General features: G+C 44.0%; 1 protein-coding gene across 1 annotated transcript; it reads left to right on the plus strand.

Moving 5' to 3' along the window:
* The first annotated feature begins 10,223 nt into the window (after positions 1-10,223).
* Positions 10,224-14,575, plus strand: LOC136481886 (serine carboxypeptidase-like 42). The gene is made up of 10 exons (XM_066479166.1): positions 10,224-10,541; positions 12,247-12,354; positions 12,465-12,557; positions 12,640-12,732; positions 12,822-12,907; positions 12,981-13,259; positions 13,340-13,473; positions 13,807-13,899; positions 13,982-14,099; positions 14,237-14,575. The coding sequence occupies exons 1-10, from the start codon at positions 10,286-10,288 to the stop codon at positions 14,399-14,401; spliced, it is 1,425 nt and encodes a 474-aa protein (XP_066335263.1). The 5' UTR covers positions 10,224-10,285; the 3' UTR covers positions 14,402-14,575.
* Positions 14,576-24,666: the final 10,091 nt, after the last annotated feature.

Below are 24,666 nucleotides of genomic sequence, written 5' to 3' on the forward strand. Positions count from 1 at the left end.
CTATGAGAGGTCGGCCCAGCTACGCTATTAGCTTTGCCTTGACTCCCTCTTCGCCCTGCGCTCATCAGCTAAACCGCTATCACTACCCTGGCACCATCGTCATGGTCGTGTTAGCCACGGTGCACTACCACACAGCTTGGTCACACGCGCCCAGCCCTCCTCCGCCATCCTCTACCCCAACTGTCACTTCAATTGACTCCACGGTAAGCTCCTGATGCTCACACGTTAGCTGGTTAGGCCTGTAGCTGCCCTAGTTCACCGGAATAGTCATGTCGCCATCGTGGATGGCCACGCGTCGCTGCAGTCCTCACCAGTGAGCCTCGCCACTCCTCACCACCACCCAGCACGGTAGTCTAGGTCAGAGATGGTGATCGACCCATTAGATGGGTCCGCACAGGCCCTAGGTGGTCGGTGTAGATACCCAGTGCCACCGCTCACCACGTCGCCATGCATAGGGTTGCCCGAGGGTGCACGCAGGGAAATTAGGAAAAACTCAGGACATTAAATGAATTCGCTAGAGAGAGAGAGGAAGAAATAGTGTTAGGACTTAGGTGTAATTCAAGAGAAGTCTGAGGGCTCTTTTGCAAAAGCGCCAGTGCACGCGGGCTCCTCCGCTGTGGGCCATCTCATGCGTGGGCCACGCGGTGGAATCAGTTTTTCTTTTTCTTAAGAAATTAGTAATAGCTTTCTATTTTAATTTCTGAGCCGATCTTTTGTAATTAATATGAAATCATATAGGTGTCCAAAAATTGTGAAACAAATTTTGTTAGGTTCCTAAAATTATTGTCTATCTGTTGGTATAGTTAGTTCATACATATCTATGTTGGAACTAAGGGCTATTAAATCGTTTGAACGTGTTTTATATTATTAGGGTAATTATTGTAGGAATTTTTGTGGTAAATTGGTGATAGCTTTGATCCTAAAATTTTTACAGTAGCTTCATTGTATTATTATGTGCTTACTGTAATTATTGCAGCCCTAAGATAGCTTGGTTGTTAGGTCGCTAAATATCCGTTAAACCTTTAATATGAATAAGAGAAGGATATTGACTTATGAAATGAAGCACTTGTTAGGGTGAGCTTGACACTTGATTTGATAGAGCTTATGGTTAGCTTAATATTTTAGTCATTAGAGCTAGCTTGTTAGTATGGCATATGTGTCCTTATTTTAAGAGTTATTGTTGCCTAAATACTAAGTTGTTGCATCATCATCATCGCATGCATATAGAGAACGAGTTGGCGGAGATCGTGATCATAGGCAATCACGAGTTCGAGGAGATCATTGAGGAGGACGAGGAGGAGATTCTCATGCAGGAGGAGGTCCTAGAGCCACAACTGACTGACTCAACTGACATCGCGCCTGCCCAAGGCAAGCCTCGGTGCATAACCTCTATTTTTCATATTCATCGCATATATATATATGTGTTGTGCATTTACATTGCAGGAGTTTTATGGAAACCACATGCATATATTTATCCATCCTAAGAGTCTTACTAGTGCAGGTTCGAGTAGCTGTTATGCTTAGGCTATCAGTAGCATGGGTAACCTGTCGTTATTCATAAGTAGGAATATTATTATTACTCTCCTGATAAAACGATGAAAAGAAAATAGAGACCGAGCAGGGATATGGTATGGGTATTGGTGGGTGTAACAAGTTATGTCCTGCGGCCACGACGCTTAGCTTGGTTACACTATTTTCCCTATCCGTGTCGATTGAGGACCGTCCATTACTGTGGATGGTAGTCAGGTCATAGACTTATTATCCTAAGCACATACTTGCTTATGGGAGCGGGAAGGCTCATTGCGCTTTTTGTCGTGGGTTCCGGCTCTTTTCGGACCGACTAATTGGAGGTGGGGAAAGGTGGAGGTCTAAGCACCATACTAAGACCAGGTCTCAAGTGTGGGTGCTTGGAGTCCAAGTTTGGACAGGGACCTAGACCCCTCGATAGGAGTGGAATGGGTTGGTCTCGTTTGTGCCTGGGGTACAAGCGAGGCGTGTGTTTCAGTGTACCTAGCTAGGATACATTGGTTCGCCATTTCTGTGAGATGGTACGACTTGGCTATGGTCTAGCACTGTAGTAAGAACTGGAGGATGAAATGTGGTAAAATGGTTCTGATTGCTCATCTCTTGCTTGTAGGTAGAACATGTGCTTACCTAGAATGGTTAGTTAATAAAGTAATCATGACTGCTAATAAAACTTGACCTTAAGGATGCACTATTAGTAATGCTTTTCGCAAATAAAAGAAACATAGCAAACTATATTGCCTATTATATCCTTGAGAGTCAGAAAAATATTTCCACTAGTTGGGTAAGTCTTACGAGTACATTGTGTACTCAGGGTTTATTTTACCCTATTGCAGGTGTAGCTTGAGGAGTTAGCTCTTGTGTGGAGGATTCTTCTAGTGGGCATAGATGGATCCATGTATCATTTCTGCTAGATGATTCTTCTGGTGGGCACAGATGGATCCGTGTATCATTTCCGCTAGATGATTATTACATTCCGTTGTTTCATTATTGCACTCTGGACTCTGGCATTGTAATAAATAATTTCCAAGACTTTATGTTGTATGAAATGGACTAAGTATTGTAAGCTCATACTCATTATTGGATTCTAGATGTAAAATGTGGATTGTTTCGAGTTCTCCCTTTGGGTGTGCTCGATGGAATTGTTCGTTTTAGCCCATTTTTGGGGAGCTTAGTGTCTAGTGGAAGACAAGCGCCTCTAAAAGTGTGTTATTCCAGGCGGTTCTACCACACCACACTACTTAGCGCATCCCCTGCGGTCTCTGCTCCTACTCCAGCAAGAGTAGCTGATGTCGCCGCCTTGGTCCATGCTCCCTCATAGCCCAGCATGTCTACCGGATCACCCTCATCGTGCACCCCACCACCAGGTGAGGTCGCCCCGGCGGTCGGCGGCTCCTCCACCATAGGGGCGACCAGTTCCGTGGCCGATGATTGCTCCACGGCAGCGGCAACTAGGTCTACTCCTACCCGCTCCTACCTAGTGTGAGGAGCCTCTAGCTCTATCACGTGCCCCACATCATTAGCAGCTAACAGTTGTAGGTCAGCAGTTGACTCCGTACTATGATAAAGAAACAATCTCTTTAGGCAACGACTTTGCACGTGTGATATATTGCAAATAAGAATACTTACAACTATGATTCATGCCAAAATGTCCTAAACTGGTGTGCCATTCCTGAGCCACTCTACCCCATAGCAGGTCCACCTAGCACTTCCATCGCCCTTGGGGTGGTCACTCCAGCCACCAGCATCACCCATGCAGCCTTAGGGACTACGGTGGTCGTCCTGGCTGTCGCAACTAGGGTCGCTCGAGCAGTTTCAAGGACTACCACTATGGCCTCACGCATCCGTCACCTCTCCCGCGTCTCTACCCCCGCCGGGACAATCAGTGGCGGCATCTCGGTGCTCGTAGGTGGTGGAACCGCTAGCTCATCGTTAGAGGACGTCTCTAACAGAACCATCTACCACCTCTGGGGCTAGGTGAAACCACCGATGCTAACTGGCCCCTCCTCACCTTGGGAGGGCCTCACTATTTTCCTCCTTTTCATGGATAGCTCCTCATCAATGGGCCAATTGCCTTGAAGCTTCTCGCGGACATACCTCGTTCGCCCGTCATCAATTCTAGCTCCATGGCTCTCTGACTCCTCCTCATCAGCATCCGAGCTTGGCTAATGCTGAGGACTGCTTGAATGAGCATCCACACCTCTCGGCTAGTCCACTGAGGGCACCATCGAAAAATACATCGCTCGGTCCTACCCATGAATCTTCAACAACATGCATGAATACATTGCTCAACAAAAAGGATTAAGCAAACATCCACAAAAGGACTCTTACCGTTGGAGGAGATTTCTAACACTAAAGGCCCTCTACTGGTCCCTGACGGATAGCTGACCTACGAGATTAAAGAGCATCGAGATCCAGTGCTTGACCTTGTCCCGGTTAATTTCCTCGGGCACCTCGTGCGTCCTATCGGTGTCTCCCACAATGATGCCATCGACTCTCTTGTGGTCAATCAACCTTAGGAGCTCCCTCACCTTCTCCATCCCGTTGGATCTGGGCCTCTCCGACCACTTGGAATTGCTCACCGGGATCTGGTCTACATCACACGCAACATACGGCTCCACCTGCCTGATATAAAACCATTTAGACGCCTAGTACTTCACATTTGTATTGAGCGGGACGATGATGTACTGGCTCACCATCCTGTCCTAAAGCTATAGATAAGCGGCGCCCACAACCCTAGATCTAGATCCCCCTGGATTTTGAGACAAAAGAAATGACGAAAGAGGTTGAAATGGGGAAGGATTCCCAGATACGCCTCGCAAAAATTGATGAAGATGGCTATGTGAAGGATAGAGTTTGGGTTGAGATTGCAGAGACTAATCACATAGTAATCGATCAGCCCATGAAGAAACAAATGAAGGGGAATGCCAAACCCACAGAAGAAATAATCTTTGAAGACAACTAATTCATCGGTGCGGGGCGTGGGGAATTCCTCACTGTCCGTCAGGCACCATCCCACCATCGCCCTATCGGGCAGTACGCCGTGCACCATGAGATTCTTGAGTGCTGCCTCATTGCTGATGGATCACGTCCACTCCTTGTCGCGGCTCACTCCGTGCGCCACCGTCCTCGAGCTCCCACGGCTCCTTTTTGGCTCCATCAAGCATATCTCAGGAGTTGGGTTGGTTTTTGTGTTTGAAATAGCCCTAATGGGGGAGCGATTGCATGGCACAGAGGCGTGAGCATGAGGAAGAAGATGATGCAACGGAGAAATGATGGGGAGTGTGCATCGGGGCCGTGGCGCCTTATAATGGTTCGACCCCTAAACCTTTGCCTTCAAGGGTTTTTGGGAAACCATGCCCGCCGCGCTGCGTTCATCCCCGAAACTTCCGTGCACTACCCTGGGCTATTAAATGGGCCTAGTGGGCCTATAAGATAAACTGTGTCATACGTAGGCTGCTGAGTCGACTTCAGCGCTAAGCGCTGTCCAACAGTTATTCTTTGACATTTTTCAAGCAGATTTTCTTTTCTTGACCCTGCTACAAGGTTCCTTCTCAATCTTCTAGTAGGCTCGGGATTACTTGTGTACATGTCATCCGACGATAACTGTACTGCTTCTCTACTTTGGATTTTTTTCTTAGCTAAGTTGGGGACTGGTTTCTAGCTAAGTTGGGGACTGGTCTGGCACCTGAAGTCTATTTTTGGACCTTGGCACCACGTAAATACTTCACCTACTGTCAGGCTCGGGGATTAAGTGGGCACACTTCAACTTGCGGTGAATGTGCTTATCTCTAGGACCTTGTCCTCTTCACAGCGACTAAGTCACAGACTCCGGTCGTCGTCGCTCTGTTTGGCTCTAAGAGTCAATTCTGCTTAAGTCATGGGTGCTAAGCATCCCTCTATGCCGTTGAGGGAGTAAGTTCCTCCACGCTCACTAAGTCAGGGACGCTAAATGTTTAACTTCGTCGCCTAGAAACTAAGTGGGCACACTTTACCTAAGGTGAAGTCCTCAAATTTTTTCACTTGAGCTCCTTACCTCCTTCTGGCAAACCTCAACTTCGAGGAAGTCCTGTTTCGGCTCCCAGTTAAGCTGCTCGGACATATGCTCCGACTGCTCGGAAGATTCTTTCAATAGCTCGGCTCCTAGTTAAACTGGTCGGAAGCCTGCCCTGGTCATTAGTAGCAAGTTGGACAGCTCGGACAAGCTCAAGATGGTGTTGCTCAGTGGATAAGGCGCTCGGGGACTAACTGTGGTGGTATAACCCCCGATACCCATAGGGCTTCACAAGGGTCGAGCCGCCAGGGAAGGCCCAGCCCATAAGACTACGCCGCGCGGAGCACGGCACAGGTCAGCGTGCCCCGTAAGGCTACATGAAGATCCTTGCCGATCAAGTAAGATCCGTTCGCATATGCTAGATACCGCAATATCTGTAATTCCTATCGTGTAAACCGATCAGGATATATGTAACCGACTTGTAACCCTACCTCCAATCTATATAAGGCAGGTAGGGACCCCTTGTTTTCATCCCATCTCATAGTACAATTTACTAAAGACACATGACGTAGGGTATTACGTTAAGCTGACGGCATGAACCTGCCTAATCGTTGTCTCTTGCGTTCTGTATCACCATCTAGTTTCTTCACGCGCACCTCCACCGATTCATCTACTACCATGGGTATTACCCCTCGGTAGACTGCCGACCAGATTTCGTTAACAGACTCTGCTTAGGCTCTTCAAAGTTCCTGCCAGGTCTAGACATCTCTGTTCGCTTGAAGTTATCGGCCCGACTTATTAGCCATGGTATATTTGTATTTCTCTCACAATAAATCAGTATCATCCGGCTTATCAGCCGTATAAACTATTAGTCGAACAGCTTATGCATATTGTTCAGCTGCAGTCTATAGCGCTGCTGCTACAGTGCTCCATGAGAGGAGAAAGCAAATCTTCTCTCACAAAGCATTGCAGATAATCCAAGGTGATGAGGTCTAATTTATTAGGTTGTCCATGAAAGCCTCCGGGATCTCCAGGGTCCGCTAATCTCTAGTGATAACTATTAGAAATCCTTTCGTACCAGGAAGGATGTAATTCTAAAATGGTGTTGACTCAAACGATCTAAAGTTTGATCAAAGTTATATAAAAAGATACATGGCTTGTTCGGATGTATAAGGACTTGTTGTTAGTTTGAACTAGGACCAACTAGTTATTAGTTGGCTAATAATTAGCTGGTTGAAAATTAGTCCCGTGCCATTTGGATCCTATGACTAATGGATAGTTCTATTTGGATTCAGAAAAAAAAATGGATAGCTCTGTTTCAAGACAAAGATATTGATGCGTCTTGTCTCTTTGCACTGCCTAATTGCGTGCAAAGACTAGGGAGGGGTGTTTTTTTACTTTTTTTGCCAACGGAAAGGGACTTATATTAAATCTTGGTACAACGTATCTTCAAATTACACATAAAAAATCTGAAATAAATAAATACATAATATTCTATCCAGATTCTTCCATCTTCTTCTCTAATGGCATCCCTCAAACGCCGGAGCCAAAGCAGTCCTTATGACGAATTCAACGACCAACCACAAAACATTGGACATGTCACAAGATCCAACACTTTGGAAACCAGCCCCGGCCCAAACGCATCTAAATCGTTGAAACAATATTGACAGTTGTATCGTCGGATACAACATAGGCTGCAGATTCATCACCTCAAGACATTAAATTCCTCTCCGCGACCATCGACGATGAGATCGATGACCCGGAGTCGCTGTCCTCATAGGGGGCTCCCAGAAATACCCCTCCGCTTGCTGATAAAGGCCACAAATTGGCCGTCTACCGATGAAATCGACACCTACAACGACGATCTTATCGTGGCAATCATCGAAATCATCACCGGAAACACGATCCAGATCGAAATTCATCTAATTTTGCCGAAAGATTTATTTAAACTGAGCCCTAAACAAAGTAGAACTAAAAACTACGAAAAAGAGAGATGGGTTCGTTCTCCTTACCTCCAGTAGGCGCACCAGAGAGGAAGAAGGAGAGGAGCCCTAGGTGGAGGCATGGCAGCCGTGAGTCCTAGGAGCAAGGGCGGCGGCGGCGTTTTTCTGTAGAGCCTAGGCAAAATACGCTATAATTGATTTGCACCTAGGGGTGTTTTTGACTTTCAAGATTAGTTGCCCCTATTAATCCCGATTAGCTGGGCTTTACCAACTAGTAGACTAACAATTAGTTGGAGGCTTAGCTAAAAATTAGACCCATTAGCCCATCCGTTTGGGTGCTTGTGGACTAATAATATCATATTAAATAAGTATCATTAAATTCACCATAAGATATATTTCCTTATATAACTATTAGGAGTTATACATGTTGATATTATTTTTTCTATAAATTTAGTTAAACTTAAGATAATTTAAGTTTCATCTTTTTAGGACAAATATAATATCTTTTGGTGTTGAATTTGGCCCTCTATTGAATGTAGGATTTTTTTTTAAATTCCTGTACTATTCCGGTGATTTTTTGTTTTTGCGAATACTATTACGGTGAAATTTTTACTGCCTTGAGAGTATTGCCTGATTTTAAAATAATCATCCTCTAAGCCGTCGAATAGTTTCCTCCTAATTAATTGACCACTACTCTCTCTGTCCCTAAATAACTGTCTTTTGTATTCTAATAAACAACTTTAACTAAATATATATATAAATATATTAATATTTATGATATAAAATTAATATGATTAGATAAATTATTGAATATATTTTTATAATAAATTTATTTAGAGATATAAATATTATATATATTTTCTACCTATCGAGTCGAACTTACGTCAGGAAAAAAACGACGTTTATTTAAGGACCGAGCGAGTGAGTAATTACCTACTAAAATTATCGATCGAATGGAGAGTGGCACAGTGCCATCCGTTGCAAGAAATGAAATCCAGAGGTTGGTAGGCTGGTAGCTACCGCTTCTGGAGTACTGGACCTGGACTGGACGCATCTGGCATGATGAGTCTTGAATGAGGTGAGCTGTGCCTGACGGCCACATATGCCAAGCCATGCCATTTCAGCCTTCGCGACGGCTGACGCACCGGGCTTGAATGCCTCTGACCTCTGACCCGACTTTACTTGGCTGCCACCACTCAGCAGTAAATGGCTTCTTATCGCTTCCTGGTACTCCCTCCAACGGCTACCTATTGTCTCAGGTAGGAGCGATAATGCCGATTTTGAGACGAGCAACCCTAGCTCCTACGCCCCTAATGCCTACGTGTTGGTTTAGTTTCAAAAAGTTTTCTAAAAAGTGCTATAATAGTTATCACATTAAATCTTGCGATACATGCATGGAGCATTAAATATAGACGAAAAAAAACTAATTGCACAGTTTTGTTAAAAATTGCGAGACGAACGTTTTGAACCTAATTAGTCCATGATTGAACACTAATTGCCAAATAAAAACGAAAGTGCTGCAGTAGCCAAATTCCCAAAATTCGCGAACATTTTTCATGCCAAAAAAAATGTGAGATGGTTGACACTTGAGATTTGACTGTAGGGAGTAAAATGTTCCAGCAAGAATATGAGTTCAGGCCTTGTTTAGATTGTAAATTTTTGCAATCTGGACACTGTAGCACGTTTCGTTTGTATTTGACAAACTTTGTCCGATCATGGATTAACTAGGCTTAAGAGATTCGTCTCGTGATTTACAACCAAACTGTACAATTAGTTATTTTTTTTACCTACATTTAATACTCCATGCATATGTTTAAAAATTGATGTGATGGAGAGAGAGTGAAAAAACTTGAAATTTTGAGGCAATCTAAACAAGGCCTCAGTGATTGAAATGAGAGCTGAAAAATGAGATGCCCAAGATTGCAGGCAAACAACAGGAATTATACTGCTGCAAAGAATGACTTCCAATAATCCAATTAGTGCACGTGAGACCAGAGTCAACCAATGCTCCACCTATGTCACATTTTTATTTTGCTGTGGGTGGAAGATGGCGATTTATATTTAATTAACATCCTTATTAAACAAAAACAATAAAAGCAATCTATTTATATCAAAAAATTATTTAAACGCGACAACTGTCACACTATTGTAAGTCTGGTCGAACCTTACTGTATCTACTAATTTATGGTAAATCATACGAAAAAATCAATATACATGTTCTCAATGAAATGAAAACTAATTAATCCACGTAAATGGTTTGATTTGCATTATGCATTCCTGGACGAAACAGATGGTCAAGTGGTCATGCCTACAACGAAATTTGAAACCTAGGCCTTGTTTAGATTACATCCAAATTCCAAGTTTTTTCACTCTCTCTCCATCACATCAATTTTTAGCCGCTTGCATGGAGTATTAAATGTAGGTAAAAAAAATAACTAATTGCACAGTTTAGTTCGAAATCACGAGATGAATCTTTTGAGCCTAGTTGGTCCACGATTGAACAATATTTGTCAAATAAGACGAAAGTGCTACTATTCATCGGGTTGAAATTTTTTCGCAATCTAAACGAGGCCCTAAATCACTTCCTTACCGAAAATCAGGACTCAGGAGCACAGAGAAACCGCCGAGCTAATCCCGCAGTCTTTTCGCGTGGCAGCAGACTTGGGAAAAGCTAGGCTAGGCGGCCCCGATATATATAGGGCCCGCCGGACGCCGCTACTGTTTCTTCCTTCCTCCAAAGCTTCGACGCCCACATCAACTGGGCACCGCCTCCTCCCTCCCTCCCTCCCTGTTCCGTTGGCTCTTGCAGCAGGGGCGGCCGGCAATGGCGGCTTCTTGGAGAGCCGTGGCGCTGGCGGTGGCCGCCGTGGGCTGCTGGCTTCTTGGTGGCGGTGGCGGCGTGCGGGCGTTCCCGGCCGAGGATTTGGTCACGCGGCTGCCGGGCCAGCCGCCGGTCACGTTCAGGCAGTTCGCCGGGTACGTCGACGTCGACGTCAAGGCCGGCAGGAGCCTCTTCTACTACTTCGCCGAGGGGCAGCAGGACGCTGCCGCTAAGCCGCTCACGCTTTGGCTTAATGGAGGTTCGTTGCTACCACCTACCACTCGCCTTCTCTCTCTCACAGAGTAAAGTAAATTTTGGTGGAAGTTGTGTGCTCTTGTTTTTACTCTGCCTGAACTGAAGCGACGATTTTGACAGGGGAATGCGGGGGGGTTTTTTTTCGGCTACTAGTAATCTGTCCACCGTCCTCCAGAATGTCTGCATCTGAATTTCATGAATTTCCTTGATGAAATTCAGAATTGAATCGTTTGGTTTCACTGTTGTTGAATTGCACTCGATTTGATTGATGCTGCAGGGATCTCAATCCCCTTGTTACAGTGCCTTGAATCTTGATGGACTTTGTTTTTTTTAACAGATCCATTGGATTCCAGTTCGCCTCTGTCTGGGGCCGTCTTGTTATCTGTCTTGTAGTTTCGTTTGGTCTTTTTAGCAGAAACAAAACATATCTGATGTTCTGTCACTTGGAATCTGGTAGCTGTAACTGTTCCATTAGACACATCAACACGTTGCTTTTAAAAATTTGTAATTAATCAATTTTCTCAAATATGCCTTTTTTAAAATTTAATAGTATATCTTTAAGAAATAATCTACTAGTATATTTTTTATTCGGTATCCAGCATATGTTTCCTTGTTCAGGTGGGTGGGGATTATGATGCCAGGTAGTGTTTCCTGGACTGGAAACAAAGGACTAGCTTCTATTCGTTACCTGCTCCACACCTGCCAAGAAAAAATAGCAAGGAATCATCATTATTAAGGCTTTGTTTAACCGCGTGTTTAGTTTCCACCCCAAAATCCAAAAAAGTGCTACAGTACCCATCACATCGAATCTTGCGATACATGGAGCATTAAATGTAGACGAAAAAAAAACTAATTGCACAGTTTGGTTGGAAATTACGAGACAAACGTTTTGAGCCTAATTAATCCACGATTGAACACTATTTGCCAAATAAAAACGAAAGTGCTACAGTAGCCCAAATTCCAAAATTTGGGCAACTAAACACGCGCTAAATCCAGGGCGTAAAGTTTTGGGGCGTTACATCACATAGGGTGTCGCATGTGGTGTTTGGATACTAATAAAAAAACAAATTACAGAATCTGTCAGTAATCCCCGAGACGAATTTATTAAGCCTAATTAATCCGTAGCACATGTGTGTACTGTAGCACCACATTATCAAATCATGGACTAATTAGGCTTAAAAGATTCGTCTCGTAAATTAGTCACAAACTATGCAATTAGTTATTTTTTTAAGTCTATATTTAATACTCTATTCATATGTCCAGACATTCGATGGGATAGAAAGTAAGCTTTAGGGGGAGAAACTAAACAAGGCCTAACTTGCATCTTGACACCCTGTTTACTACTACTAAGTACTAGGGTATCTTTGTAGTTGGATGTCACCATGACCATGTGACCTTGCCCGTTTAGAGCCTTACTCTATCGGGCTCTGTGTGGTGTGGTCCCTGTCACCCTGTGGATGTCAAAAGAAGTGAGAAATCATTTGATCCCCATGCAGCAAAAGACACACCGGTAGAAAGCTTCAGGCATAATTCGATTTCATCTCAGTGGATGAAAAGAAGAAGAATAATAATAAACTTCTTTCACGGAACAGTACATTTGTTACTGGTAACAACAATGACAATGAACTTAATGAATTATCAGGAAATGCATTTTAAAGTTGTTGGAGACATTCTCCCTGCTTAGAGTCTCAGCCCATTTGATTTGTCAGGTCCTGGCTGTTCTTCGATTGGAGGCGGTGCTTTCACAGAGCTAGGGCCGTTTTATCCGCGAGGAGATGGTCGAGGCCTCAGATTGAACAAGAAGTCATGGAACAAAGGTTGACCTTTAGGCTGTTGTTACATTTCCATCCCATTCTTCAGTAAGAATGGAAAGTGCAGGTCTTAACGTTTAGCTTGTTTCAATGCTGTTTTACCTTCAATTTGGCAGCGTCCAATCTTCTGTTTGTGGAATCACCGGCTGGAGTTGGATGGTCTTATTCAAACACTTCATCAGACTACAACACTGGAGATGTGCGGACAGGTTAGTTGCTCTGACAGTTAATTAATCATAGCGAACTAAGCTGGAATTCTGGATCTCACTGTTTGTCAATTTAACTATGCAGCTAATGACATGTACCAATTTTTGTTGGGATGGTATGCGAAGTTTCCTGAGTACAGATCAAGAGCTTTATTTCTTACTGGAGAGAGTTACGCAGGTAATGAAGTATTTCAAGTGTTAATTCTCATGTTTTAGTATAATCTGTTTGTCTTGTATGGTGAATGGTATTGATAAACAACAATGCAGGGCATTATATACCACAACTCACTGATGTACTTCTCACCCATAACGAGAAATCAAAGGGTTTCAAGTTCAATATTAAGGGAGTCGCTGTAAGTAATTGATGGTCTATGTCCTAAACTTCATTGTTCTTACTAAGTTTTAACTCAAAATTGCCTTGAACAGATCGGGAATCCGCTTCTCAAGCTTGATAGGGATGTCCCTGCAACCTACGAGTATTTCTGGTCTCATGGCATGATCTCTGATGAAATATTTCTAGCGATCAGCCACAGTTGTGATTTTGAGGATTACACCTTCAGTGACCCCCACAATGAGAGCAAGTCATGCAACGATGCCATTGCAGAAGCAAACAGTATAGTTGGAGACTATGTCAACAACTATGATGTTATTCTTGATGTCTGCTACCCATCAATTGTGATGCAGGAGCTACGGTTGCGAGAATATGTATGCTTGCTCCTCATGGTACAAAATGCAATGTACAGAATCATTTGTTTCCTCGTTTGATTGACTCTTTTTTATTGCAGGCGACAAAAATCAGTATTGGAGTGGATGTCTGCATGTCCTATGAAAGGTTTTTCTATTTCAATCTACCAGAGGTGCAGCAGGCTCTGCATGCTAATAGGACGCATTTGAAGTATCAGTGGAGCATGTGCAGTGAGTAAGTGTGCCAGTGCTACTTGTACCAGTTATTTTTTTTTGTCCTAACACTGTTCAGAATTTAGATGCTTCCATAAGTAGTTTTCAACTATGTACGTTCTGACAGTAAAGTTCCAAGAAAAGAGTTTTTTCGCACTTGTTATTACCTATGTATCCTCCCAGTATATATAATTCTAAAGAGAATTGCTTTCAAAAATGTTGAAAATACATACAGCGTATAAATAGTAGTTGTGATACGTAGAGAGAAGCCCAATTATCAGAAATTGAATATAAATGATTAGGTTGGTCATCTCTCCAATGCAAACTCACACGGGTCATTTGCATCATGTGCCAGTATCCTGAACTACAGCAATACCGATGGCAACATCAACATCTTGCCCACACTTCAAAGAATTGTTGAGCACAAGATACCACTTTGGGTGTTCAGGTGATGTAACTCTCCTTTACTTCATACATAAAACAGTTCACTTCATGTCAATATCTTGTGACACGATGACTCGACACTACAGCGGCGATCAAGACTCTGTTGTGCCCTTGTTGGGCAGCCGCACCCTTGTGCGAGAGCTAGCTCACACCATGGGGTTGCATGTCACAGTCCCCTACAGCACTTGGTTCCGCAAAGGCCAGGTATAGTTTTGCATGTCCAATAACCACAGTTTGTGTCCAACTTGACGAACTTGTTGCTCATACTGTATAAACAAGATTCTGATGCAAATAGAACTCTTCTGACCGTGGAAAAAAATCTTTGGCCATTTGCATTCTAGGTTGGAGGCTGGGTGACAGAGTATGGCAACTTTCTGACCTTCGCCACAGTGCGAGGTGCATCGCACATGGTGCCATTTGCACAGCCAGACCGCGCTCTCAGGCTATTTCAGTCAATTGTACTCGGGCAAAGACTACCAAACACAACCAATCCACCAATTGAGTAAGTGTATCTACAAAAGGTGGAGATAGAAAAAAGTAGCTTAGATTTTTTTCAGTTTTGCTACAATAGATTGGTTCATAAAGATGTGTAATGTGTTGGATGGTCAATAAGTTCTTTATTATTTATAAAGAGCAGAAATAATACTTTTAATGTTGTGATTATTGTCATTAATCATTACATATATCATCATTCTGCATCCCTCTAAGTTTGGAACAGAGAGGGATTTGTGCAAGTGACTGCCAAAATAGTATTCTTCCAAGCTCAACAGCATTTCACTAGTCCAAATAGATGGCAAACTCTCTATGCAATGCTGTGTTTAACTCGATAACTGAGAGTTCCTGTCGGCAGAGACAAATTCCTTAACTGAGTTATTTTCTGTACAAATTCCGCTTGGTCAGTGTGCAACAGCACATGGCACAGAAAGTGAATCTGCATCAGGAATAAAATAATCAAAAGCTTATCTGCATTGGATGGCACAAAGAATGCAATGAACTGGTAGGTAATACGCGGACAGGGCACACAGCATGGAAGCTGACCCAGTTGGAAGCTGGATGTCTCTTTGCTCCCCGATGGCTAAAAGCTGACTGTAACAAGATGAAAAACAATCTTTGATGGTCTTGGGCAGTACGAAATTATTGTCATGAAGCGAGATCAGGGCAAAGCCAAGTGTTGGATACTTGGATGGTGCCAACAAGGTGCCAGGTCAAGCAATTTGCAATTGATAAAGCTTGGCGCCTTTTTTCCATAGTTTGTCTCGCCATACCATACGTATCAAGAACGAATCCAAAGTATGTGATCCTAATCTTAAGTTTTAATATAGAGCATTGAACTTCCTTTGGACAACCCCATAGGTTACCACAGGGAACCGGCCATTATCTCGCAAAAAAAAAAAAGGGAACCGGCCATTAATTAACAAAGTGTGTCAACATTACTCATTAATGAAACCCAACTAGGGGGCATTGACCAAAGGGTGGCTGGTTGTAACACCCGTAGCCGCCGTCGACGTGAGCAAGACAAGGATACTGCCGGAATCGGCCACCGGAGCAGAGGACGACCACTGTCTCTCGCGGTTCTGTATTACAATATTTCGATAGTCTCTTACAGCAGCGAGTTCAGAATATAAGGCATACAGCCATTGGTCCTGAGGACCCACATGTCATAGACTAACTATTACATTAATAAGAGATAACGTCTTCTGTATTGAAAAGCGCCTTGTCTAGTTGCCGCCTTCGCCATCAGCCTTGAGTCGTGACAGCTCCCCCCGCTGAAGGACTGGCTTGTCCCCAAGCCGGAGCACCTGGAAACCTTTGCTTGACGACGTAGTATTCTTCCCAGGTAGCAGATGCTTCCGGCAAACCTGTCCAAGACAATAGAACTTGTGGTATTGCTGTGTTACCTTTCTTGACCAGACGACGGTCTAGAATGTGTTACGGTTGAGTAGAGGTTGCTTGAAGGTCAGTGACCACTGGCAGAGTGGAGAACACTGGTGTATGATCTGGATGGAATGTTTTCAGCTGGGAAATATGGAAGACTGGGTGTATGAGACTGTCAACTGGTAATTGCAGTGTGTAAGCTACTTTGCCGATCCTTTCCAAAACTTTGTATGGTCCAAAGAATTTGTAAGAGAGTTTGGGAAATGGGCGACTTGCCCCTGAAGACTGTGTGTAGGGTTGCAGACACAGTAACACTTGATCACCCACTAAAAATTACTTATCAGAGTGCTATTTGTCAGCCTGTATTTTCATTCGGTTCTGGGCTTGTTCCAGCCATTGTTTCAGGGCTTGTAAGTGATACTCTCGATTGTCAATGATCTGAGCCACAGATGGAGAGGTGTCTGCAGTGATGTTAGGACATGCACCCAGGTTTGTATCATAACCATAGAGAGCCTTGAATGGAGAGCAGCCTAAAGAGCTATGAAATGAGGAGTTATACCATAATTCTGCTAAAGACAGCCAGGATTTTCTATTCTTTGGGGAGTCTTGTACTGAGCATCTTAAGAACATCTCAAGGCACTGGTTAACTCTCTCGATTTGTCCATCTGATTGAGGGTGGTAGGCAGTGGTGAGATTGAGATTTACCTTGTACAATTTGAAAAGCTCTTTCCAAAAATTACTGACAAATATTGTATCTCTGTCAGTCACAATGGTCCGAGGAAGACCATGTAGCTTCACAATGTTGTCAAGGAACTGCTGGGCAATTGTTACTGTAGTATATGGGTGTTTCACTGTCAAGAAGTGAGAAAATTTGGTGAGCCTATCCACCACTACCAAGATCACATAATAGCCCTCTGACTTGGGGAGACCTTCTATAAAGTCCATGGACAGATCCCTCCAAACTCCAGCAGGTATTGGTAGAGGTTGCGGTATTCCTGCTGGATGAGTGTGACTGTGTTTAGCCTGTTTACAGATTGCACATTGGGTGATGTAGCTATCCACATCTTTCTTCATGCCTTTCCAACTGAAATACCTCTTCAATCTATGATAGGTAGCAGTCACTCCTGAGTGTCCACCAATAGCACTAGAGTGAAATGCTGCTATGAGCTTTGTCTGTAGGGCTGAGTTGTTAGCAATCCAAATGAGATTGTCTTCCTGATGAGTCCTTGATCTAGACTGAATCCTTTGTCATTGGGGTTTACTATGGCCAACTCAGTTAGTAGCTGTTGGGCTTTTGGATCTGTAGTGTATGAATTCAACACTTCTTGCACCCACTGAGGCTGAACCACTGATACTGCTTGAAGAGCATACAGATGGGCCACCCTGGATAAGGCATCAGCTGTTATATTTTATTTTCCCTGCCTGTAAATTATCTTGAATTGTAGTCCCATTAATCTGGTCATAGCTTTTATCTGTACGTCTGAGTGCAAATTATGCTCAGTCAAATAAGAGAGAGACTTATGGTCAGTGAGAATAACAAATTCCTGGCGTTGGAGATAGGGGCGCCACTTCTCAACTGCCATGATTAGTGCCAGAAACTCCTTCTCATAGATGGATAAAGTTTTGTGTTTCTCTCCAAGTGCCTTACAGAGAAATGCTATAGGTTGACCTTGCTGCATAAGCACAGCTCCAATTCCATCTGCACAAGCATCAGATTCCACTGTGAACTGAAGTTGAAAATTGGGCATAGCAAGGACTGGAGTCTTGGCCATTGCTGTCTTGATATTGTCAAAGGCCTATTGGGCTGCAGGTGACCATTGAAACTGCTTGAGTCTGAGAATGTTGGTGAGGGGCTTGGCCAAGATCCCATAGTGCTTGACAAATTTCTTGTAGTATCCTGTAAGGCCTAGAAAAGCTTTGAGCTCAGTCATTGAAGTAGGTGTTGGCCAATGAAGCATTGCTGTAGTCTTGGCTGGATCTGTGGCCACACCTTTGTCAGAGATGATGTGTCCCAAATACTCAAGACTGGACTAAGCAAATGTACATTTTGAAAGTTTGCGGTTGCTTCTAAGGGCTGCTAACACTTCTTGCACATGTTGGAGATGCTCAGCCCAATTAGCACTAATCATCCAAAAAGACCAACACAAATTTCCTGAGGAAGGGTTGAAGTATTTGATTCATAAGACATTGGAATGTGGCAGAGGCATTAGTGATACCAATGGCATCACTTTAAATTGATTGTGCCTTTGATGTGTTTTAAATGCAGTTTTGTGCTCATCTGCTGGTAACATTCTGATTTGATGATAACCAGATCTCATATCCAGTTTATTAAAGAACTTAGAGCCAGACAGTTCATCCAAAATCTCCTCAATGATTGGCATAGGAAAACTATTCTTGATGGTCAAGTCATTAAGTTTCCTATAGTCAACACAAAATCGCTAGCTACCATCCTTCTTCTTGACTAGTAATACAGGAGAAGCAAATGGGCTGTGGCTATGATCAATGAGGCCACTTTCCAGTAATTGCTTCACTTGCTTTTCAATTTCATTTTTGTGAAGTGGAGAATAATGGTAGGGCCTAGAGTTCACTGGTAATGACCCTGGTTGAAGTGGAATGGCATGATCATAACTCCTTGATGGAGGTAGTTGTTGTGGATCCTGGAAAACATCTGCATAGACATCCAGTAGATGCTTGAGGTCCTCAGGTATTGTAGGAGTAGGTGCTGTTTGTGTATGTGACACAGCAATAGAATCCACAACCACATAAGCCCAAATATCATTGCCTTGAGATGACTTGTAAACTTGTTTAGAAGAAATATTGTTGAGCTGCATAGGAGGACATTTCAGCCCCTGGAGAGTCACTATATTGCCTTTGTGCTGAAATTTCAGTGTCTTAGCTTGCCAGTCACATTGCATTGGACTGTTGGACTACAACCAGTCAAAGCCCAATATAGCATCATAAGGCAACTTGTCCAGTGCTATCATGTCAGAGTTGAAGGTGTGGCCTTTGATGAACCATTGCAGGTTTGAGACCTGTTGGTGTGTAGTCATCCACTGTCCATTGTCTAGCTTTACTTTTTGTGGAGCTATGGGTACTATAGGAAGTTTAGCCATTTGCACAAAATGAGAGCTAACAAAACTATGGGAGCTGCCTGTATCCACTATGATCAACATAGTTTTGTTCTTGAATGTGGTCTTGAGTTGAATAGAGTCTGCAGATTCAGTACCAGCCAAAGCATTTAGTGACAACTGGCAAAAATCCTCTGTGAGCATGTCATCTATAGCCATCTCATTAAGTAGATCCTCACTGATCTCTTTGTCTAAGTCATTGAGCACCAGTGCATTGAGTTGGGGTTTGTTCCTCTTGGTGCAGCTCTCTGCATGTCAAGGTCCAAACTTTTCCCCACAATGATAGCAGAGGTTGTTGGCCTTTCTATAATCTCTGAGTTGTTTGTCTCTCCAAAGACCGCCATAAGTTGGTGCAGGTTTGTTGTCAGTTCTCTGTTGTGGTGGTCTGTTGGTGGTGTGTGTTCTTTGTGTCTTGAGCTTGTTCCTCTCCAATAACCTCTGCTGCATTTTTGCAATAACCAGGGCTCTATTTACTGTTGTTGGGACTTGTGGTTCCACCACTACTCTAATATCATCTCTGAGACCATCTACATATTTAGATGCAAAGAAGAGGTCATCATATTGACAGCTATGCATGTTCACATCAAACTGCAGAGATTGAAATTGAGCAGTATACTCCTGTACTGTGCCAGTTTGTTTCAGTGCCAACAATTCAGTGATAGCAGTCCTGTAATCATCACTACCAAACTCGGCCTGCACAGTGTCACAAAAAGTTTGCCAAGGTATTGTTTTGTGAGTGATCTTGTAGGATTGAAACCATTTAGCAGCATTTCCTTCGAGGTGCATAGAAGCAGCTGTGACCCAGAGATTTTCAGGGATGGAATATATATTGAAATACTTGAGACACTTATCTATCCATATCTTGGGGTGGGATCCATCAAAAGCAGGAAATTGCATTTTGGGCATGGTGTGGTGGGGAAGATTTTCTCTCTTGTGATGATCTTGTGGACATTTGTGCTGCTTGGATGGTCCAGCTTTGCTTGCCCCCCTGTCTTTGGCAAACATGTTGGTGAATGGGTTTTCTTCTTCAAAGACAACAGAGACAGATCCATCACTGTTGGACTAATGCTCATCCTCAAATTGCCTCATTGTTAACTGGGCTACCGCCTGACCATTGGCCCTTACTTGTTGTACTATGATTTTTTGTTCAGCAATGCACGCATCCACTTTGTGACCGGTATCAGCCAACTGAGCCTTGAGATCTTGCTAGATTACCCCAATATCGTTCATCCGGGTGAACAACAAATCAAAATTCTCCATCACTTGGTCCTAGCAGGACTTCTCATCGTCCTGGCTGCGCGACATTTGGTCGAGAAGGATTTGTGTAACGACCCGAGTCATTCCAACTGAAACCTTGGAAATGGAGAAAACTCTGAAAATTGTCCAGCAAAGACTCTCAAGGTTCTCAAACGAAGCCTTAGCAGATCCTAGCTTTCTCTACTAGGACAAAGACTCCAAATTCGTAGCCCAATCTTGCTTAGTTCTCCAATGTCAACTCCATATTAGCTATGGTCGAACTAAGGTCAAATGTTAGGGAAATATCTCTCAAGGAATGTTAGTCATGGTCCCTCATCTCTTCTTGAGTGATAGTATACTCCTTGGACCTAAAGATTGGCCCCAATGCCAATTTCCCCAATCCCCAACTCAATCTCCCAAAGACAGTGAGTTGACGGAAGGTTCCGTCGTCCCTGGCTGACCATCCGCAAAATTATAGATATAGCAAGATTAAGTAGAGAGTGAGTTGTTCCCCACTTAAGTGGAGGTGGCCCACATGTCAGCATGAAATGGAGATATTTGCCAGCAGAAAGGCCTCAGCTCCACTCATCCCCTCTCTCATTTCACTCACTCTCTCTCTCTCTAGAATGAAGGACAAGAGAAAGGAAAGGATGAACTAGAGTGAGAAAGTGGAGAAGAAGGAGAAGGGATGGAAGATCAAGGATAAAAAGGGCAGCAAGATCAGCCCAAGACCAAGGATTGAAGCTTCCCCAACTTCCTCATCTCATGGTTAGCACAAGAGCTCTCTCTTCTTAATTTCTTGAGCCTAATTCTCATACCCTAACTCAAGTTTCTCTCCATGCATGGATGGATCATGAGGAATGGAAGTTGCTCCATCACCCCAAGAGTAAGATTAGGAGTTGCTACAACTCAATCCTCTCAAGCTTCTTCAAGTTTCTCTCATATGGATTATTGGAAATTTTTGCAAGAAACCATCAAGTCCATCTCTATGGCTCGGAGGCAAGGATGATTAAGGTTCTATCTTCAACCTAGGTGGCATGGAACCCATCAAATCTCAGAACTAAGATGCCATGCCCAATCTCAAGCTTAATTCTCAATTTATCATGGTTTCTAATTAATTTTAGAATCAGTAGTTGCACTTGATAATCGTAGCTCAAACCCTAGCTATTATAAGCCTAGCATACCACTCAAACCACCCTAGAAATATCCCACACATGCAAGAAGCACAGCATGCCACATATAGGAAAGTGATGAACATAGGTTCTGTCGACTGTTTGACGGAGTGTCCATCAACCCCCAAACTTAATAAAAATGCACGGCCAAACACTTAAGTTCCCTATGGAAAAATTCGCGGAGTGTCCGCCAAATCTCGCGGAGCGTCCATTGAATTATAAAACTTGTTCCTGGAGAACCCAAGAGTACCTAATTCCCCGCAGAGTGTCCGTCATCTGTCACGGAGTGTCCGCCGAGTGCCAAAGGTCAAAAAGTGACTAAGTCCTAAACCCACAGAGCATCTGCCACTTGTGAAGGAGGGTCCATCGATTTATATAAGAGCCAAGCCAAAACCTATTAGCCTCAAGAAGTAACTCAACGGAGGGTCTGCCATCTTTGGCGGATTATCCATAGAGTAGCCAGAGATGTTGAAATACTTAGAGCCTTACCCAAGAGGTCACCATGTGTAAGGACCACGGATGTCTCCTAGAGGGGGTGAATAGACGTTTCTGAAAATTCAACACCTTAAAGCACGGAAACGATTAGAGTAGGAGTTTTCAAATGGAAACTCCAAATCAGAGTAATGCAATCCCCTCTAAAGAAAATCACTAAGTATCTCAAAGATATACACTAAGTCTAGAAGCTAGAAACATGCAACACAAAGATTAGCACAGAGAATAAATAATTTCAGTACAGGGAGCCAATACCGGACACGTCCGGTAGTGCTACCGGACATGTCCGGTATGCACAGGATCAGCGCACTAGAGGGGGATACCTAGGGATGAAAACGGGACGGGAAATTCCCATCCCGACTGACATTGTATACCGCATTAACCGATCGCATACCGTTTTTGCATGAAAAACAGGAAACGGGAAAAAATACGGGAATTTACGGCGGGAACAGGAACGGAATTAAGGAAGGGGTTTTCCCGACCGTATTCATGGTTCCTGTATTCGGCCAGGAATATTACCGGCGGTATTCCCATATTTTGTACACCTATACCTCATATTCAGCCCACATCAACATGTAGCCCAGGAAACTCCCGCGCGGCCTCGCCACTGGCCTAGCCCAGTAGGCACTCCCCATCCGTCCCCGTGCGGTCGAACAAAATCGGCGCCATCATGGCATCGCCAAACCCTAACCGTCCATCCGTTCCCGACTCATTTACGTGAATCACGCCGCATCCAGGCTCCAGGCGTAGGCTCGCCACCTCCAGGGTCCGCCTCCAGGCGCAGGCGCCACCTTGGCTCGGCCTCTAGGCTCCCGTGGCCACGTTCCCAGACGGCTAGACCACCGGTGCCCCGCCTCCGCCTCGCCCCATCGCGCGCCCTCCAGCCTCCGCCTCGCTAGCCGTCCTCCACCCCCGCCACCGTCCCCCACGCCTGGCCTCCGACCCCACCACCGGCCCCTGCCGCCCCTAGCCGGCCAGACCCTCGGCGGACCAATGACGCCGCCGACTGGGGGTCCTACCGCCTCTGCTGCTGGCTCGTCAGGATCCAAGCGCCAGCTAATCCTGGAGCCGCCACTACCGATGATGGTGTATAGCACCATGCTTCCTACTCCAACTCCAACCCCAAGTAAACTAAATCACTCTAACACAGTTCAGGAGATCTTATGTGATTTGAGAAGATGGGTGTTTCTGCCGATGGAAGGGGAGGAATATGAAGGGGAGTGGGCTGTAGTCGTTTGTTGTTTGCTGCCATCTTAGATGCCCCTTCAATAAAACTGACACAAGGTGGGAGTTATATTTTTAGGTTTCTGGCGAGACAAACATGGAGAATTTTGGTGCTCAGTTTCTCTATTGCGTTCCTGCTGTTTTAACGCACATTTGGGTAACAGCGGGAGCAGAGTACTTATTTAAAGCGTACACGGTTACAGTATTCATCATTACTGCAGTCCCCATACAGGCTGAATTCTTACTATAATTTTTTCTCTTGGCAGGATCTAAGATGTCAAGGTCAACAAGTGCTTTGTGTCTGTCTAGTGCAACTCCTGCATCTAGTCCAGCAACAGCATCTGATGATGGGGTTTCTTTGCCAAGTGGAGGTGGCACTAGTAGTGGCAGTGGTGCTGGTGCAGCTGATGTAGGCGGCAGTGGTAGTGGTAGTGGTGGTGGCAGTGGTGCTGCTGGTGGTGGAAATGGTGGTGCTGCTGATGGTGGTGGGCCATGGCATTTAAACTATTCCAATGCTTGAAGAAATTCTTTGATCTCACTGAACTGTTGTCTGGTACTTTATATCCCACTACAAATCTATTCTATAGAGGGTTTTGTGAGATAAAGATTTTACTAGATGAATGGTCAGTTTGTCAAGATACCACTATTAGTGCAATGGCAAGTTCTATGAGTAGGAAGTTTGAAAAATATTGAAAGAAATCATCCACTACACTTGCTATTGCCTGCTTTCTAGATCCTAGATATAAGAAAAGGCCCATAGAGTTCTACATGAGAAAATTCCATGGTACCTCATCTCAAGTTTATGTTGATGAACTTGTTGATGTCACAAGAAACTGTACCAGTTCTATGCTACTACCGCACCTTCATCTTCGAGGCCTAAAGGTGGGTCAAATGATGCAAAGGATATAGATACAGCTGATCTGTTAGTGGACAATGGAGCTAGAAAACTTCTGATATGAGTCTTGTGGGCATGATGCTGATGATATGAATGAGCTGGACAAGTATATGGCAGATCTGCCTCTGAGGCTAAGTGGTTAGTTTGATATCTTGGCATGGTGGAAGAACCAGACCGATGAGTATCCTGTTCTTTCAAAAATAGCTTGTGATTTGCTAGCTGCACAAGTCTCAACCGTCGCTTCTGAATCTGCTTTTAGCGTTGGTGGATGTGTTGTTGATCCTTTCCATAGCCGCCTTGATCCTGAAATGGTTGAAGCTTTGATATGCATGAAAGATTGGGTTGCTGCAGGAAGAAGAGGTTAGAAAAGCATCTCAGTTTTTAGTTGTTGTACAATATTTTATCATAATCATGCTTGTTGATATATGAGTCTTGGCTTACTTTGATTTTCAGATAAGAAGATTGGTTCAATTGTTGGTGATCTTGAAGTTATTGAGGCCCTTGCTTCAAAGCTGAAGATTGAGGTATTGTCAATTGAGTTATCTTTAAGTCATTTTGCTACATTATCTCTGGGCAGTTGGCTTGGCTGTTGCCTTGCCTGGTGGCGGCCGGTCATTGATTTTCCTTCACTGAACTGTGAAGTCTCAAGTCTGTAAATGGAAGTCTAGGACCGGTAGATTGTCTCGTTGTCTGTGTCTGGTTGTGCATTATGCGTTGTGCCTGTGGCTGTGTGTGTGTGGTTGCCAGCC

The sequence above is a fragment of the Miscanthus floridulus genome, chromosome 9, assembly GCF_019320115.1.
Source record: "Miscanthus floridulus cultivar M001 chromosome 9, ASM1932011v1, whole genome shotgun sequence".
Taxonomy (NCBI): domain Eukaryota; kingdom Viridiplantae; phylum Streptophyta; class Magnoliopsida; order Poales; family Poaceae; genus Miscanthus; species Miscanthus floridulus.